At 39.1% G+C, this 17,312-nt stretch overlaps 2 protein-coding genes across 2 annotated transcripts in view; one reads left to right on the forward strand and one right to left on the reverse strand.

The window, feature by feature from the left end:
• The window catches only part of LOC143284763 (structural maintenance of chromosomes protein 1A-like), a 29,926-nt gene extending 22,212 nt beyond the window's left edge, over positions 1–7,714 (reverse strand). Inside the window, exons 1-3 of the mRNA XM_076591734.1 lie at positions 7,464–7,714; positions 3,664–3,740; positions 1,826–1,972 (exon numbers count right to left, since the gene is read on the reverse strand). Coding sequence (XP_076447849.1) covers positions 1,826–1,972; positions 3,664–3,740; positions 7,464–7,575 — 336 coding nt within the window. The 5' untranslated portion in view covers positions 7,576–7,714. The remainder of the gene's footprint in view (positions 1–1,825; positions 1,973–3,663; positions 3,741–7,463) is intronic.
• A 254-nt stretch (positions 7,715–7,968) lies between these two features.
• On the forward strand, positions 7,969–15,557 carry LOC143284767 (RIB43A-like with coiled-coils protein 2). Its single transcript, XM_076591737.1, has 6 exons — positions 7,969–8,179; positions 8,843–8,924; positions 11,391–11,641; positions 12,809–13,021; positions 13,506–13,733; positions 14,317–15,557. Exons 1-6 carry the CDS (start codon positions 8,063–8,065, stop codon positions 14,563–14,565), a joined length of 1,140 nt encoding a protein of 379 aa, XP_076447852.1. The 5' UTR covers positions 7,969–8,062; the 3' UTR covers positions 14,566–15,557.
• The last annotated feature ends 1,755 nt before the right edge of the window (positions 15,558–17,312 follow it).

The following is a 17,312-nucleotide window of genomic DNA, read 5'->3' on the forward strand; positions in this document are numbered from 1 at the left end:
ACAAAGAGTAAACAAACGTCTGATTACAAAGGAATTTTTTTTCCCTGAATTTACGTTTATCTAACACACTTACCATGACCCACTAGTGCAGACTCTAGCAGGAGTATGATTCCAGTCCTGTGCAAACTACTATCTGCCTATGCGGAGAAAACTAAAGTAGCTGCAGCTAATAATCTTCCAGAAGTAGGTTACTTCCCCTCTGTGTGCCTGACTAGCGCCATCTTTTGATGGCAGCCATCTTGACTCCTGCTCCTGTGTTCTTCATACCGTTGTCTTTTCGCTAAGTTACAAACAAAAACAAACAAAAAAAATATAGCAGTTTCTGCCTCTCTGTCGATTCTTTGACACTTGCTTTGTGTTAACAGGTCACACAACTACTTTGCTGATTTGGGCAATCAAGCTAAAATGAGTCACACTCACAGCTCCCTTGAAGCTCAAAACAACACAGAACATACAGGTGACAGCTGAAAATCTGGTGGACTACTATGTCCTACGAACTGTTCACTATAAAACAAATTGCCACTTTGGCTTGGTCAACTACTGACACTAGACAACAACACCATGTTGCTCGAACACATTGTTTACAACTGCCATCATTAGATGCTATGTCTCCATGGTTCTCTCCCTTAGTTCCCCACTTCCAGTGTATACTTCTGGTTCAACATCGTAGTTGATGATCAATGATAATTAACAACAGCCTTACACATCTCAGCCCCAAAACAGGCCGATAACCAACTCCAAACCCACCAACCCCCAATGACTCACTCCCGCCCTTCACCCACCACTCTCACAACATCAGCTGGCAGACAATCTATCCAGGCACAAAGTCACCCAACAAAAAGACAACATCAACCAATGTCTGGAGATGTGTGTCATTCTGAGTATGCATCACTGCATGACAAAGATTTTTGGTTGTAACCAACCACCGTGGCGAAGTTAGTGTTGCAGACTAACGGCTGAGACCCCACAGGTTCGATTCTTAGAGGAGGTGGGGTTTTTCGGCCCAAGGCTGGCTCCTATCCAGAGTTGAGTGTGCTATGGGCTTAAATAGGAAGACTGGGACCACACAGATGAAGATTATCCACTTCCCAGATGCGTCTCTGGGTATGCTGCTTTAACTTCCTGATGAACACTGTATCTCCTGAGCCTGGGATATCCTTATGAAAAGAAGTGTAGAGTACAGCTTTGTCACAGTCCCAAACCTAAATGGACCTCCACAGCAGCATCTTCATCCTCCTCCACCTTCATCATCAATAATATATATATATAAAAAAAGTCCCAATTTATATGACCTTTCCTGCCATGCTCTTGTGGTGACCTCAGTTTCGATACCTCTCCACTTTTGTGCTTGGGATGAGTCCTGTCAAGGTCTTCAGTGTTGGCAGGTTCACAGGGAACTGCCATTGGAGGGACGTGGTGTCTGTCTCCACTCTGGGAGGCGACACTAACTCAGTTGGCTCCGTGACTATGCAATTATTTTCATCAGTAGGGGGCTAAGTAGGTGGTGTTCTAATTTCATAAAATCAGAACAGGCACTACTGAACACAATCGATATGACTCAGCAGCAGTGCAGGGTCTCCTCTGGCGTGTGACCTCATGGCGACCAAACACTGATGGTTCCCTGTGGACAGCCGATGCTGGGAATGAGACAGATGAACCTGGGTGTGGCTGTGCATGGGGGACTCTGAATGAGAGATATGAGAGTCATGCCAATGAAATGGTGCAGATGGTGGTGTAGAAAAAAAAGAAAAAAGGCTGAATGCAACAGAAGCAACACTGAAAACTCACATTTGATGTATTCTTTCTACCATTTACTCCATCTTACCTTGCGATTAACATAATGTTCTGAGGACCCGCCAACAATAGCTCTGGTGAAGTGGATTTCATTGTCACTGTCAGACTCCGCATAAACAGCGGTCACTGATGCTGTACTGGCAGCTGGCTTTCCCACTGGGGCTCCGTGGATCAAGTCCTGACAAAATCAAACATTTATTAGTGAAATGTTTCAGGTAAAAAACAAGATCCAAATTTAAAAAAAGAAGAAAAAAAAAAGGATAGATTACTCTGAGTCTTACATATTGTTTACTAAATGCATGACTGACAATATGTATGCCAGTTCATGCATGCATGTGTGCATGAGTGTACCTGTGTGTGTATACAAGTGAGTGAGTGTGTGTGTGAGTGTGACTGCAAGTGAGAGACAGAGAGAAAAGAAGAGAAGAGGGAGAGAGGGAGAGAGAGAGAGAGAGAGAGAGAGAAAGAAAGAGAGAGAGAGAGAGAGAGAGAGAGAGAGAGAGAGAGAGAGAGTGTGTGTGTGTGTGTGTGTGTGTGTGCAGCAGCCAACTTTGAAAATATTAAAAGCAATGTTCTTATAATCACGCTCATAAGATTAAGAAGCCATAGGGCATGACGGGCGCAACAGCTGAGTGGTTAAAGCTTTGGACTTTCAATCTAAGGGCCCCAGGTTTAAATCTCGACAAAGGCGCCTGGTGGGTATCCCCATACAGGGTGGAGATTTTTCCAACCTCCCATGTCAACATATGCGCAGACCTGCTAGTGCCTGAAACCCCTTAGTCAGTTAGTGTGTATATGCATGCATAAGATCAAATACAGAGGGTAAAGATCCTGTAATCCAGGTCAGCGTTTGTTGATTTATGTTAACAAGAACATACCCAGTATGCACCCCCCCCCCAATGGAGTATGGCTGCCTACATGTATGTTGGGGTAAATAAACAAAATGGCTTTACATGTAAAATGTTACATGTCTGTATAAGTATATCTGTGTGTGGCTGAAACCTGACAGAGACACAGGAAATGAATGATGAGAGCACCAAATGGCAGCTCTCAGTCGGCTGTACCCAGGTAGGCAGCCTGTTCTGCAAATGACTCTGTGTTTGTAAAGTGCTTAGAGGTTCGTCTTTGACCAACGACAGGCACTATGCAGGGATCGCGTTAACGCATGTTTTTCGCGTATTTGACGCATTTTGATTTTCGCTGACGCATTTTCACAGCGCTCACGCGTAACACTTACGCAAAACAACTTTTACTCCAAGCCGTATCAATGCATCTTTAGGACTGACTTGGCAGCTAGGTTTGCGATACTGAATCAGATGGTACAAAACAAAGTGTCTGTGCATGCGGAGCACTGCGAGATGCCTACGTGACTCTTAACAGCTACAGCCAATTAACAGAGTATGCGCAACTTGCAATGGAAGGTTCGGCAGCATTGAGCCAGTGCAACGAACTCATTGTCAGGGTTTGTGGTGAATTTCAGCGCCGACGTGAGCGGCGAAAATAGGTGAGTAAACCTTTGATTTAGTGTCATAGGTCTGACGCAATTCTGACTCTAACTTACGCGTTTTTTTGCCGACTTTGCGTAAGCTGCACGCGTTTTGAAAAAGTCTAGCGCGATCCCTGACTATGTAAATATCTATATCATGATAATGTTCCACAACTTTGTCTAATTACAGAACTGAACAAGAGGAACAATTAGCAATGCAAACATTGTTAGTACTGTAGCCACAGTAAATCAAAAGTCATATTTTAAAAAAAAAACTTTTATGAAACTAATAAAAGTAACAGTCTATACTACAAACACCAAAGAGTAACACTCTATACTACAAACACACACCAAAGTTCAATGGATTAAAAAAAAAAAATTACTGGGAGTCTCTTGGAACGAAGATTTGATGTCCTTTCTCCCAGCACAAAGCTGATAGCATCCATCAAGTTGGATTTTCCTGCAGACAGCATACATAAACTATTGACACACTGGTTAATTCCCTCCAAACACAATACATTTAAAAACAATGTAAAATTATCTATTCCAAATAACACAGCCAACTTCAGCAGGCAATGCTTGGAATTTCTGTGGGGGAAAAGTCTTCAATAGCAATCCAATAAAAAGCAGAAGGTGTCTGATGAGTGATGACAAGCAGATAACTGCCAATACTTAAAATATATGAAAAAATAAAAACTGTCCAGCCACCAAGCTAAAACATATTCTATCCATGCATTCCATCGTATTGTCTCTTTAAGTCTAATTCCAATAGAAAACAACATTTTTTTTTAAAGAAAAATAAACTTTGTACAAAATGTAAATTACATTACTTATACTATAAAAAAAGGGAGAAAAAACATTTTAAAGTAACAACTTAAATTTTCTTGACACAGTGATAGTGAAAGTGATAGTGATTTTCTGATGATGTCCACCTGACAAGTGATGTACACATGCAAACAACACAAGGCAAAAACTGAACGAGAGAATAGAGAGCGAGCAAGAGACAGAGAGAGAGAGACAGAGAGAGAGAAAACAACAAATGAATGAACAAAATTTAAGAGGGTAAAGGAGTAAGTACAATGTGCGTGTTTACATCCGGCCCTCTGCACAAGAATAATAATGATATCAACAAAGAGAAGAAAAAAACAAGAGAAAAAAAACCTGAGAGTCAAATTTTCAACAGCAATTTCAAAATTACACATGCATGTACAAACACAAGTATTTATTATTATTATATATATTATCATTATTATTATTATTATTATTATATATATATATATATATATATATATAGTCACAGACGACGCTGCTTGGTCCAAGCAGACAGCCCAATTAGACATTAGGTCGGATATACTAACTCTATCCATGGTCAGCCATGACCGAAAGAGGCCTACTAACTAATAATAGTAATATATATATATATATATATATATATATATATATGTACAATACAGTAACGCTACAATAAATAACAATAGGGACAATAGGGACTGGGCATGGTGGACAGTAGAAGGAAGAAGAGACAATGGGAAGAGTAAAGGTTGGTGGAGACTGAGAGACTGACACTGTGACAAGGTAGGCCTCGGAGGATAGAGGCATACATGTACATACTCACAATCGATACATATTTGTTGTTAATAACTGATATGTCACATGATCACGTTTTTCAAAAAGATAAAGAGAGGGATGCTTTTGTTTACATTCAGACAGGACAATATTTCATTCCATAAATGCAGACAGAGAGAGAGAGAGACTAGAGAGAGCATAGTTAGAATGAGTGTGCTCTGTAGTATGTTTTTCCTTTGGTGCCTGGACAATCCAAATATAATTTTAACCATTTCTTGCTTTAACATTTTCCTTGAATTACACACTGTCACACTGTGAATCTGACAATGGCGATACACAACATTCTACACTTAGGGCTTACTACCTCAATCATACATTTGAGTTTATTCTAGTTTCTACTTGAAATATCAAAAACAAAAACTGTCTATACCAGAAACCAATTATAATAAACACTGCAAGAGCAGGTTCAGTATAAGCAAATCTAGGCCTCTGAAATGAAGATATTCTTCACTGAAAAAAGAAGAAAAACAAAGTCATTTTGGCCTTGGAAATAATCAGGTTCACGTATGTCTGCACTCAGTCTTTGCATCTAAATAACTATTCATTATCTTTAGTTAGTAGGTGGTGTCCTGCCAAAGATGAAACAGAACAGGCCTTACTCAAATTGCTGGAGTCTGAACATCATTGGCATGAATCAAGAGTGCAGTGCAGACTCCTCTGGTTTGTACTCTCACACTGATAAATCCCTGTGGAGATGCCACAAACACTGGAACTATGACAGAATGAGTTTTGGTATGACTGTGCATATCACTATGTGGGATTCAAGATGAGCAGTAGGTGGGTCATGGCACTAATGGCTCAATGCCACTAAATGTAACATGTCAGAACTGAGAAAGGACAGCAAAACTATATTTCAAAATGTAACAAACCATTATTTCTGTCCATGTATTTCTAGATTAACCCTTTCGCTGCCAGGAAAATAAGATTTAAGTGAAATCTATTTGCCAGGGTTTTTTCACAAAAAACGGGTATAAATTTTCAAAAAATTCTGTGCTCTTTGTTATTGGAGAAAGACCCATAAAAGTATATATTTTCTGAAAGGGAAATGAATAAAGAATACAAAACACATGATGTTTTCCCATTTTATGCATTTTAAGTGACATGCTGTTGTTTTGAAATCAGTGTTTTGTTTTTTGTCACATTTTCAACTTGTTCATTACAAACATTAGTCAGGTAATTTGCACAAAAATATCATTTTCTGGACAAATGGATATCTGCACACACAAAATCATACTAGAACAACCACAATATAAAAAAACTGAAAAAGAAATAGATGCATTGTGACTTCTGCAAGTGATAATATGGATGTGAGGCCACGCCCCCTCAGTCTCCACCCCCCTCCTCTTCACCCCTCTCACACCGTCACTTCGTCAGACCGCGTTGGCTGAGTGCCAAGAAAATAGCTCATACGGTGCCCTGCTAAAACTTCGTCTGCTAGAGTTGAACAGCCTGCATCACTCACTGATAGTTGTATCTTGGCCACTCTCTTGATTGCTCCCTTTATTTTCTATCAAATCGTCCTATAAATGTTCACCACTGTCTTCTCCTTCGAATTTATGCTCCAATTCTTTCTGAGCATTAGCTGAAGAAAGTAATCTTGGTTGATTTAGTTCGCCACGAGCGCATGTCTTGAGCACGGAGTCAGTCCGACATTTTGTTGAGCGAGCGAGGAGAGGAGCCAGGCAAAGACTGCGGCCAGTAACCCAACCAAAACGTTCAAATAAAGGACTGCCTTATGACGCAGATGGTGTTTCTAGCTATGAATAGAATCCGGAAAGATTCCCCAAGCTAAAGCTACCAGCATTTTTGTCAACGAACTGAATGCAAAGCAGGGAAAAGTCAGAATATTTCGATGACGAGTTATCTCGTCATGCTTAATAATTCTTTCTGATAAAAGAGGAAAATACATCTGCGGGAACTTCAAAATCAACTCCTCAGACCAGTTGAAGTAGTTCGGAAAATGCATGAACACATCATAATAAATTGTCTTCTGTCTGAAACATTGTCCAATCATAAAAAAAATATACTAACAGTAACAATTGCTGAAAGAAGTAAGTAAGTCTGGAAACAGTTACTTTTGAAGATCACTTGACTTTATAATTCTGTTCGGGGAAATAAAGCCTTATTCAGTTATGTTTTTCACTTCAGTGTGACTTTTTCACTTCAGTGGAGAGCTTCAAGGGGCTGGGGAGGCAGGAATGAAAATGTCAGCTGGTTATAGAACTTAAACTTAAATATTTGACAGCAGTGTGTGCAAACAACACACTGTTAGATTAGTTTATACAAACATTAAAGAAAAATATAACAGTACTGCTGTGATACTCGACAGACATTTGAACCTGCTGTGCTCTGAAAACCCAGTAAAAGAAAGTTAGCAACACTAAACTTCGGGAAAGGGAAATAACTCAATTTCTGCAGAGAACTGTGCCACCTCTGCCGCCTAATTTTGCATTAAGGCCGATATAATAATAATACTAGCATTCCAAATATTGATAAACTATTAATGTTCTTTAGGTGGAATCCAAATTAAGCAAATTATTTCTTCAGCTGTACTTACCAGACCCATTTGGACCGATAATGGCAGTGAAGCGCTTGAATGGTCCGATTCTTTGGCGTCCCCGATAGGACTTGAAATTCTCCACTTCAATATATTTCAGATATCCAGGCATTGTGATTTTGATTTTTCAATGCGTATCCTTTCCGCCGCAACGATAATATTTTGCACTGTTCGTAAGAAAGCTATCCAAATTCACACTGTAAACAGCATCGTCGTTCGCTGGAGTTCAACCATAATTTTTTTTTCCGCGGAATTGTGTATATTGACGTCTCACGAGATTTAACGGGAAAATCGATCAGAATTAATTCTTGACTATTATTTGTAGAAATGAATATTACCAAAATATTTTTTAGGTTATAGATATATTACTGTAAAAAACAAAATACTGAATTTGATGCTTTTGGTACTCAATGAATATTCTAAGAGCCGTTACTTGTTTTTATTTTTAATATCAAACTTTGTACCTGGATTATTGACCATTCAGCGCACGACACTGTGCCTGACAACGCGTAATCTTGACGACGGCTTTGCTGTGGTTGGTGATTTCACGAAGGGAAGCTGGTGTTTCAGACTCCAACTTCGATCAGTAAACAAGAAAAATGTATAAACTCGACCTCCCTGTCGACTACAAGGAGGCGGCGGCGATAGAACGCCGCCGTCAGATGGAGGAGGAGAGAAAATCTAGAATATTCAACGCCAAAACTAGAACAATTGGGGTAAGTGTTTTCTGGTTCCTCTCAATAACTCCTTGCATTCCCCCCCTCGAGCTAACAGATTGAGTTTGATTCGTGACTATGTTGCATTTCTTATGATGATTTGATACAAACAATTCCGTTATCTTATTGTGGAACTATAACAATGGACTTGTGTGTCAAACTGTGTGTGCATATGAGTGTGTGTGTGTGTGTGTGTGTGTGTGTGTGTGTGACATGATCCCCTGGAAGTATCTATTTTATTTGTAATTTTGATCCAGACTTGCTGGCAGCATTAATTGGTCAATGAATTGGAACACAGAATTATGAAATATTCATGAAAGTTTTACAACATTGGAATGTTGTTTTTGTTATGCCCGTTTTAATTCAGTGGTCCTAGCTTTCAAGAAATCTTGCCCATGTTTTTACTTTTTAAAATTATAGAATGTGGATCAAATGGCAATATAAATAATACCAAAACAATTTTATATGTGCATCCATCCTTTAATGTGTATGCATCCATGGAGAGAAAGGGTTTATGTACAGTAGTGTAAATTTGTAGATATGTGCTCTTGTGTTGGATCCATAGTCAGTAGAGTTATGATATCCCCACATATGGAGAATTACAAGTCTAGAATGTTTGTAATTTTAATTTGTCTCTACCTGATCATTTTGTTTCCTTTACAGGTAGACAGACAGGCCATAGACCAACAGATCTTTGACAAAAAGCAGTATGAGGAATATGAGAGGAGGCGTCATGAAGCTTTTGGTAACTGTTTTTGTACCCCATAGGATGTTGGGGGTCTTTCAGTATAAATAGCATCCCCACCTTCTAAAAATTCTGTGACATAAATTTCCTCATTTCTATTGCTTTCTAAGTCTCTTTATTTCTGCCTTTTTTTTTCTTTCTTTGCTGATGTATCTTTTTTCTGCCCTCCCAGTCCATTTCCCTCTCTCTTTTTTGAGCAAGCCTTGACACTTTTTTTTTCTCTTTTCTGCTGTCTGTGATATTCTGTCTGTAGTGTTTTGCTCTCGCGATTAGGTAATGACATTGTAAACACTGGGATTGGCACTAGCTGTCCATTCTGCAGTTATCAACCTATATGGCCTTTTTATGTATTTGTCATTGAAGAATTGTTTTTTCTTCCTTGTTTATGCTTTTGTAATCTAGGGATGATAAATTAAGCGGAAGGGCTGACGTCCTCAGCACAGCACAGTCTTATTTGCCCAAAGGAGCTAAATGGTTAAAATAATGTGTCATGAACTGTGTTTTGTAGATTTATCTTAATGATTTTTTCATGTATGACAGTTTTGTGTTTAATGCAGTTGGACATTTGTGTAGTTGGGCAGTCCTGATATGGCCCTGTGCAGTTGGTTTGACTATAAGCAGCAATGATCATAGTAAAAACTGTTTTGTTCTTTGTTTTGAATAAAATGTTAAATTATTTTAGTCTTGCCAATGTCTGATAAGTATACTATTTCATATCAGAATCAGAATCTGTTTATTACATAATGTTTTCCTTTAACTCTCTGCCATGTAAATGTGTTTCATTATTTGGAGATGGTATTTATACATGTATGTATGAAGTATTAGAATTACATAGAAAATGACAACTCTTGTGATGAATGTTTTACATGAACTACTCAAATGCATCCAGTACCAACAAATATATTATCTCAGTGTCTCTTTGATCAGCACATTGATATTTGCAGTGGGTTTGGATCACAGTTTATTTTACCTTCTTTACCTTCGCCTATAGAGCTAACAGATCAGTTGAAGATGCCATTAGCATAGGTCTCTACCATGTCCTCAGACATCTCGAAAATCCTAACAGCTGTGCCAGGATCCTTTACATTGACTACAGCTCTGCGTTCAACACAACAGTGCCATCAAAACTATATTTTAAACTGAAAGATCTCTTGCTGTCTGAATCAATTTGTGCATGGATCATAAATTTTCTAAGATGCAGACTGCAAGTTGTTAAAGTTGGTGACCTCACCTCCTCCACATGCATTTTCAACATAGGCACCCCACAGGCATATGTTCTATCCCCACTGTTGTACTCACTATTCACACATGACTGTGCAACTCAAAATGAATGTAATATCATGGTCAAATTTGCCAACAATACTACTCTAGAAGGACTGATTACGAACAGTGATGAGTCAAAATATAGGGAAGAAGTACTGGAACTTGTCAGCAGGTGTGATCAAAACAACTTAGAACTCAACATATCAAAAACAAAAGAATTAATTTTAGATTTCAGGAAGACCAGATCTGACCCCTTACCACTTGTCATTAAAGACAAGCAAGTAGAGATCATCAGCGACTTTAAATTTCTCAGACTGATCATTTCCAACAATTTGAAATGGGAGAAAAATATGGAAAAATTTGTTAAGAAAGCACAACAGCGCCTGTACTTTCTTTGGCACCTCAAAAAGTTCAGAATTCAAAAAGAAATCATGGTTGATTTCTACTGAGCAATCATTGAAAGTGTGCTAACCTTCGCTATTACTGTTTGGTACGGAAACATTTCCAAGGCAGAAGTTGCAGCCCTTAACAGAATCATAAAAACTGCCACCAAGATTACCAGGGCTGATCTACCTTCTCTAGAAGACATATATTATAAGCAGCTAATCAAAAAAGCAAAATCAATCAGCCAGGATGAATCACATCCAGCTTTTGGGATTTTCGAGATGCTCCCCTCTGGTCGATGGTACAGAAGTATAAGGACGAAAGCCAATCGCTTTGCCAATCGCTTTTTCCCCAGTCAGTGCCCTGTCTCTCGAACAAGTCCAGTATGATAAATAGAACTGTGCAATCAACAACCATCTACCTGAAGATCTAGTCATCAACCACATCCACATGTAATATGCAGCTTCTGTTCAAACGTGTGTGTGTGTGTATGTGTGTGTGTGTGTGAGAAAGAGAGAGAGAGAGAGAAAGAAAGAGTTTGTGTGTGTGTGTGTGTGTGCCTGTGTGTGTGTGTGTGTGTGTGCAGTGCGTGCATGTGTGAGTATGCACAAGTTTTTATATTGATATGCACTTGTATGTATCCTAATTTCTACTGTATCTGTGTTTGTGTATGATTTTCGATTTATGTTTATATCTTGTTATGTACTATCCCCCCAATATTCCTTGTGACCCCGGTACACTTAGTAATAAAGACATATTCTATTCTATTCCAATCCATTCTATTCCAAACATAACTCCTGTTCGTCCTTTTGTTTACAGCTGCTGATGCAGTCAGGAATGACATGATTGCTGAGATGCTCCAGAAGCGTCAAGAGGAAGACATTCGTGCTCTGGCTCGTGCTGAAAATGAGTTCCGATCCCTTCATCAGCAGCCATCATCACGGCGCGAGTTTGACCTTTACGACCCTGATGCACTGAAGAAAGACAAACCAGCACGAGTTCATGATGATGATCCACGATGTGGGATTTCTTCTCTTCAGAAATTTGATGGTGAAGATCTCAATGGAAAGGTAGGGTATGTGTGTGTGTGTGTGTGTGTGTGTGTGTGTGTGTGTGTGTGTGTGTGTGTGTGCTCATTTTTTAGTTTAACATCTTTTCACTGAAGTGATATTAGACGAGGGTAGGAAAAAAATTGAGGGGTGGAAAGAAATTACTGTGTACACATGGAAGTAAGTGAAAGTGTGTGTGCATGTGTGTGTGTGCATGCATGTATGTGTGTGTGTGTGTGTGTGTGTGTGTGTGTGTGTTACATATAGAAAATGATTGATTTAAGTTTTGTTTGAAAAAGAAAGAAAAAAAAGGATAACATCTTTCTATGCATGCGCACGTGTGTGTGTGTGTGTGTGTGTGTGTGTGTGTATGTGTATGTATTTCAAAGTTAGAGTTAATATCTTTATTACAAAGAAGAAGAAGCGATGCGATCATACCATCTTGTAAGTGGACTCTGATTCCACAATGACTGCAGCGCTGATGGCGAAAGTAAACACAAACATTGAATATGTACAGTTTACAAAATGCTGCATGGGCTTACATGTATTCATGTTTTTTTCCTTTCATTTTCAGTTCACACCATTGCAAAACTTTTTTCTGTTCGCTTTTACAGTTCTCACATGTCAGTTCAAAGATCATTGGCTTATGTGATTATACTTAAGGTGGAATTATCGTTGCTTTTTTCTATGCTTAAAAAAATGTTTTCAGTATTCTTCTTCTTTGTTTATGGGCTGCAACTCCAACGTTCACTCATATGTATACAAGTGGGCTTTTACGTGTATGACCGTTTTTACCCTGCCATGTAGGCAGCCATACTCCGTTTTCAGGGGTTTGCATGCTGGGTATGTTTTTGTTTCCATAACCCACCAAACACTGACATAGATTACAGGATTTTTAACATGCATATTTGATCTGCTTGCATATACACATGAAGGGGGTTCAGGCACTATCAGGTTTGCACATATGTTGACCTGGGAGATTGGAAAAATCTCCACCCTTTACCCACCAGGTGCCATTACCGAGATTTGCCTCAGATTGAAAGTCCAGTGCTTTAACCACTCGGCTATTGTGCCTGTCTTTCAATATTCATTTTTTCTTCTTATGACAAGCCTGAAAGCAAATTTCTGTAGACTGTTTCAGACAATGAATTGATTGATATGATTCAAGAGGATGTTGTGTTCTTTCAGGCACGATCGAAGTTCCAAGCTGAGCAAGCTCGCAACTGGTTCAGTGAACAGATGCAAGAAAAGGAGCAAGCCAAACAGAACCAGGATATGGCAGACAAACTGTACGATCTCAAGATGCGGGAACTGGATGAGCGGGCATGTGACCTGGCCAAGGCAGAGCAAGACTGTCGGCGAGCCATTGAGATGGCCACCAAAGACTTCAATGCTGCTCAGGTGTGTGAAGTGTGTGTGTTTGTGTGCACACGCTCATGTGTGTGTACACGCATCCATGAGTGCTTCCAATGTGGGTGTATGTGTATATATGTGTTGTGTGTGACTGTGGCTGAACAAGCACATACACACGTTTGTACACTCTTACAAACATATAAAGGGCTGAAATTTTATTACCAAGTTCTCAATCTTTACCAGAAAACATGGAATAGAGAATGGATAACCAAACTGACAATGAGCACACCCAGGGAGCAGAACCTCCGATTCCAAAAGCAACACATGCAATGACTGAATAGAATAAAATATGGGAAAAACGTTTTTTTGCATACATAATTCACATTTAGTGGTCTTGTCACAGGGTAAATCAGTTTTGTGTACAGCAGTTTAGAAAAATATCAACACCATTTTATATTACAAATGATGGTTCAGATATCAGAAAGGCCAATGCACTACCACTGGCTTCTAACTGGTTTGTGTTGGTTGACAGGACCGTGAACGTAAAGAGAAGGAGCGCCTGAAGAAGCAGCAGGATCTGGATGACAACCTTACAGAAATAGCCAATCACATCTATGGGGACATCCTGACTGAGAACCCCGCAGTCTCCCAGAGTGCCTTTGGCCCACACCGCGTCATCCCTGACCGCTGGAAGGGCATGACACCACAGCAGCTGGAGAAAATCCGCAATGACCAGGAGCGGCAGAGAATGGAGAATGAGGTTTGTGTGACATGAAATTCTATTCCTGTTTCAGTTTCAAGGGGTTGTCAGAAGTGTGTGGACTGAACCATATATGCCACCCAACATCTGGATTGAAAAAAAAAAAAAAAAAAAAAAGGGGAGGGGGGGTGGAGGTAGGGGTGGGGGTAGCTGGTGTTTGAGGTTTGTATGAAATGAGTTCAAGAAGGGAATGGTGTTGGATGAATGGAGAGTGGTTAAGATTAACAAGTTTGGATGACATCTTCCATATAAGCATTTCTCAAATTTGTATTTCATTTTTTTTGTCAGTGATGCTACCAATGAAATCTTTGTTTTAGCACATGAACAAATAGGTTTGTTTACAGCTAGAATGGAAGATCTGCTTTGCTTGTTCTGTCTTCATGTTGTCATGTCCTAAATTTATGTGAATGAATGTAACTGTACTTTTGCCTATTTTTCTTTTTCTGTGTTTCATTCTTTTTAATTTCTCAAGTTCTACAGGATCAATGTTTTCAGCCTGGATAATATGGCCGGCCCTGTGTGGTAAGCAACAATGATAATAACACTGATAATGCAAGCTTTGTTCTTCCTTTCTGTGCTGCAGCGGCTGCGTCAGGAAGAGGAGCTGCGGAACAAGGAGTGGGAGCGTCAGCAGAACGCCAACGCGCGGGCAGGTCTGCTGCTGGAGCGAGAGATGGAGCGGAAGCGAAAGGACCTGGAGAAACAGCAGGCGGACGAGAACCGGCGCCTGGCCCTGGAGCAGAAGGCACACCTGGATTTCCTGGACAAGGAGGTGTACACCAACCCCCCCACCGCCTCCTACTTCATGCAGTTCAACACCACCACCCGATAAACTCCTGCCTCCCTACCTCAGTCCTGCCTTCTTTTTCTCTTCATTTCTTTTCTTTCTTCCTTTTTTTAGGGGAGGGGGTAGTACGGAAAATGGAGAAGGTGGTGATAAGGGGATGGACAAGGAATAGGTTATGAATGGGGAAGGTGGAGATAGTGTGGGTGGGGGAGATCATGTTGAAAGGAGGGGGAAGGTAGAACCATTACTGAAGTATTGGTCAAGTCCTACACAGATGTTTCAGTCTCTTTGTTTACTACTCTTTTATTTATTTATTACAAAATTTTTTGTTAATGACTTGGGGTTGAGAGGGAAGGGATATGTGTGTGTGTGTGTGTGTGTGTGGGGGGGGGGGGTGCTGTTGGGGGGTAGGAGGTGGGGGGTGGCTGGAATCACAGACTTGTCACTTCCTCATATGCATCAACATCTTCAGTGTACACAGTGACACAACAGAAGAGGCTTTTTGGTGCACAGCAGCCATTCCTGCTTCACTGCGCATACTTGGGAACTAGTTGTGAGATAATCACCATATTTTTTTAACTTTCGACTAAAAACAACAATGAAGCTCCAAGAATCACAGACTTTCCTGTAAGAAAGCAGAAAGGGTGTGAATGTGCACATCACAGAATCTGGTGGTGGTGCATGGTTAGAACTTTCATGGACATTATTATTATTTTTTTTTTAGCATACACTTGTTATTTGTTATGTGTGCTGAAAGTGATGAACACTCTTATAAGGCAGGTGTAAGAAGTGTGAATGATGCCTGAAATTAATTATAATTAGTCTACACATGATGCTTCATGTCTTACTGTTTTACATGGAACAATTGCTGTTTCACATTTATGTTTGTAAAGTCACAAGAACGCTTCAATATTTGAGGAATATATTCCAATAAAATAAATATTTAACATGTACTATCTTTCTGAAAATGAAGAAACGATCAAACACTCAAAATACTTTTTCAAGGAAGGATTTTTATTTAAAGAAGGGCGTTCTTTTTTTTCTTTCTTTTTTTTTACCCTTACACAGCAATCTGTATATAGTTCAGATAAGAACATTTTCCGTTTGCATAAGCAAATATGTGATATTTTGTTCAATACACAATAAAGTGCATGTGTAAAAGAAATACAATTTTTTGCACAGAGTGTTGTTGTAAGTTTGCGTATCACGAATGTGTCTATTACTTCTGCAGATGACGTATTAAAAAACTGACCTCAAATTCAGTGCTAGTGATGTTAACACTTACCTTCTTCCTATTTATGTCAAGTCCAACTTCATTTTCAGCAACATGATGGATCAGATCGAAATGTTTCATGTCTGCTGACAAGAGTTCCTCTATTGCATCGTGGCCTTTTTTCATTTTGAGGGTGATCAGGTGACATGAGAGAGAGAGAGAGAGAGAGAGAGAGAGAGAGGTTTTGTTTAGTGTGTGTGTGTTAAAAAAAAAGAAAAGGGCAGAAACATTAAGGAACAGAACAAAGAAACAAAAGGCTCTTGCAGACAATCCGAAAGCTACAGAATCATAGTGTGCACAACAAGAGACATGGGAACAACTGAGAGCTTTATTTCAGTAACATGAACAATGATCAAACATAACACAGGTGGGGGCAAGTCACAAACAATACACTAGCAATGGACATACAGTGTCTTTTTTTTCATATTTGTTGTCCATATCTTAGCAGTTGCATCATACAATACAAACAATATCAGGACACTGTACCGGTACATCAACAACCCAAACATCATGAAAATTGAATGCTACAGTATGAAAGAAAGAAGATAACCCCTGCAAAGTTTATAGAAAGAAATTATGATAAACAGTTATCAACTCTGTTCTAATCTCTTATCAACTTTGTACCAGTCTCTTCAGATAAAGGGAAAAAATGAAGTGAAAAGCTGAAGTGTAAGAAAATACCTTGAAGTAAAAAACAACAACTGAAATTAAAAAAAAAAAAAAAAATCAGACAGAAGTCAAATGAAAGAGTCGAACCATTGAAATAGAAGAAAATATCTTAGGTAAAAAAACCCAATTAAAATCATTTTAAAAAAATCTGACAGGAGTTAAACGAAAGAGTCGAACCATAATTGAATAAACTCCACTGTACTTATTTTTAAGTCCTCCACAATAATGGCACAGCTACAATAACTGCAGTACTGCAATGAAACTCTGCAGGTATATCAATTTCTTTCCTACATTTATGTTTGTCAAAAAAATTAATACATATCTCCCTTCTTTAAATCTGAAATGTAATGCTGACAGCATAATATACATGTCCATTCACCAAGAAAGAAAAGTTACTGTGTGCAAAGAAAAACAAAAAACAAACAAAAAACAAACAAACAAAAACACAGCAAAATGTTAACAAACAAATTATATTCTATCATTATTATTCAGCAATACCAAAAGAAAAGTTGGGCTGACACACTGACTGGCAATGACATAGCACATGATATGCAACATGGTTTGATGTTCAAACTGTTGAAGAAAAACTAGGTGTTTGTCTTTAATGACACAGAATGAAAAATATAGATCTCACCCTTTCATTTATATTCTGGATCATTATAAAGTTTGTCAAACCTCACTGATTTATACACATATAAATATCCCTGCCACACCCTACCAACCATTACTCACACACACTCCCTCCTCTAAACAAAAAATCATCAATAATAACAACACACACATTCAACTTCCAACATGCACATGCCATTGGCTTGAAATGCAAAATTCAGTGTACATGTCCAAAACTGGT

This window comes from Babylonia areolata, chromosome 8, assembly GCF_041734735.1.
Source record: "Babylonia areolata isolate BAREFJ2019XMU chromosome 8, ASM4173473v1, whole genome shotgun sequence".
NCBI lineage: Eukaryota > Metazoa > Mollusca > Gastropoda > Neogastropoda > Buccinidae > Babylonia > Babylonia areolata.

Excerpts from the sequence above, each read along its gene's own strand:
- LOC143284767 (XM_076591737.1), top strand. The coding sequence starts at position 8,063 with ATGTATAAACTCGACCTCCCTGTCGACTACAAGGAGGCGGCGGCGATA. Across the intron at positions 8,180-8,842 it reads CCAAAACTAGAACAATTGGG|GTAGACAGACAGGCCATAGA; the intron begins GTAAGTGTTTTC and ends TTTCCTTTACAG. Across the intron at positions 11,642-12,808 it reads GTGAAGATCTCAATGGAAAG|GCACGATCGAAGTTCCAAGC; the intron begins GTAGGGTATGTG and ends GTGTTCTTTCAG.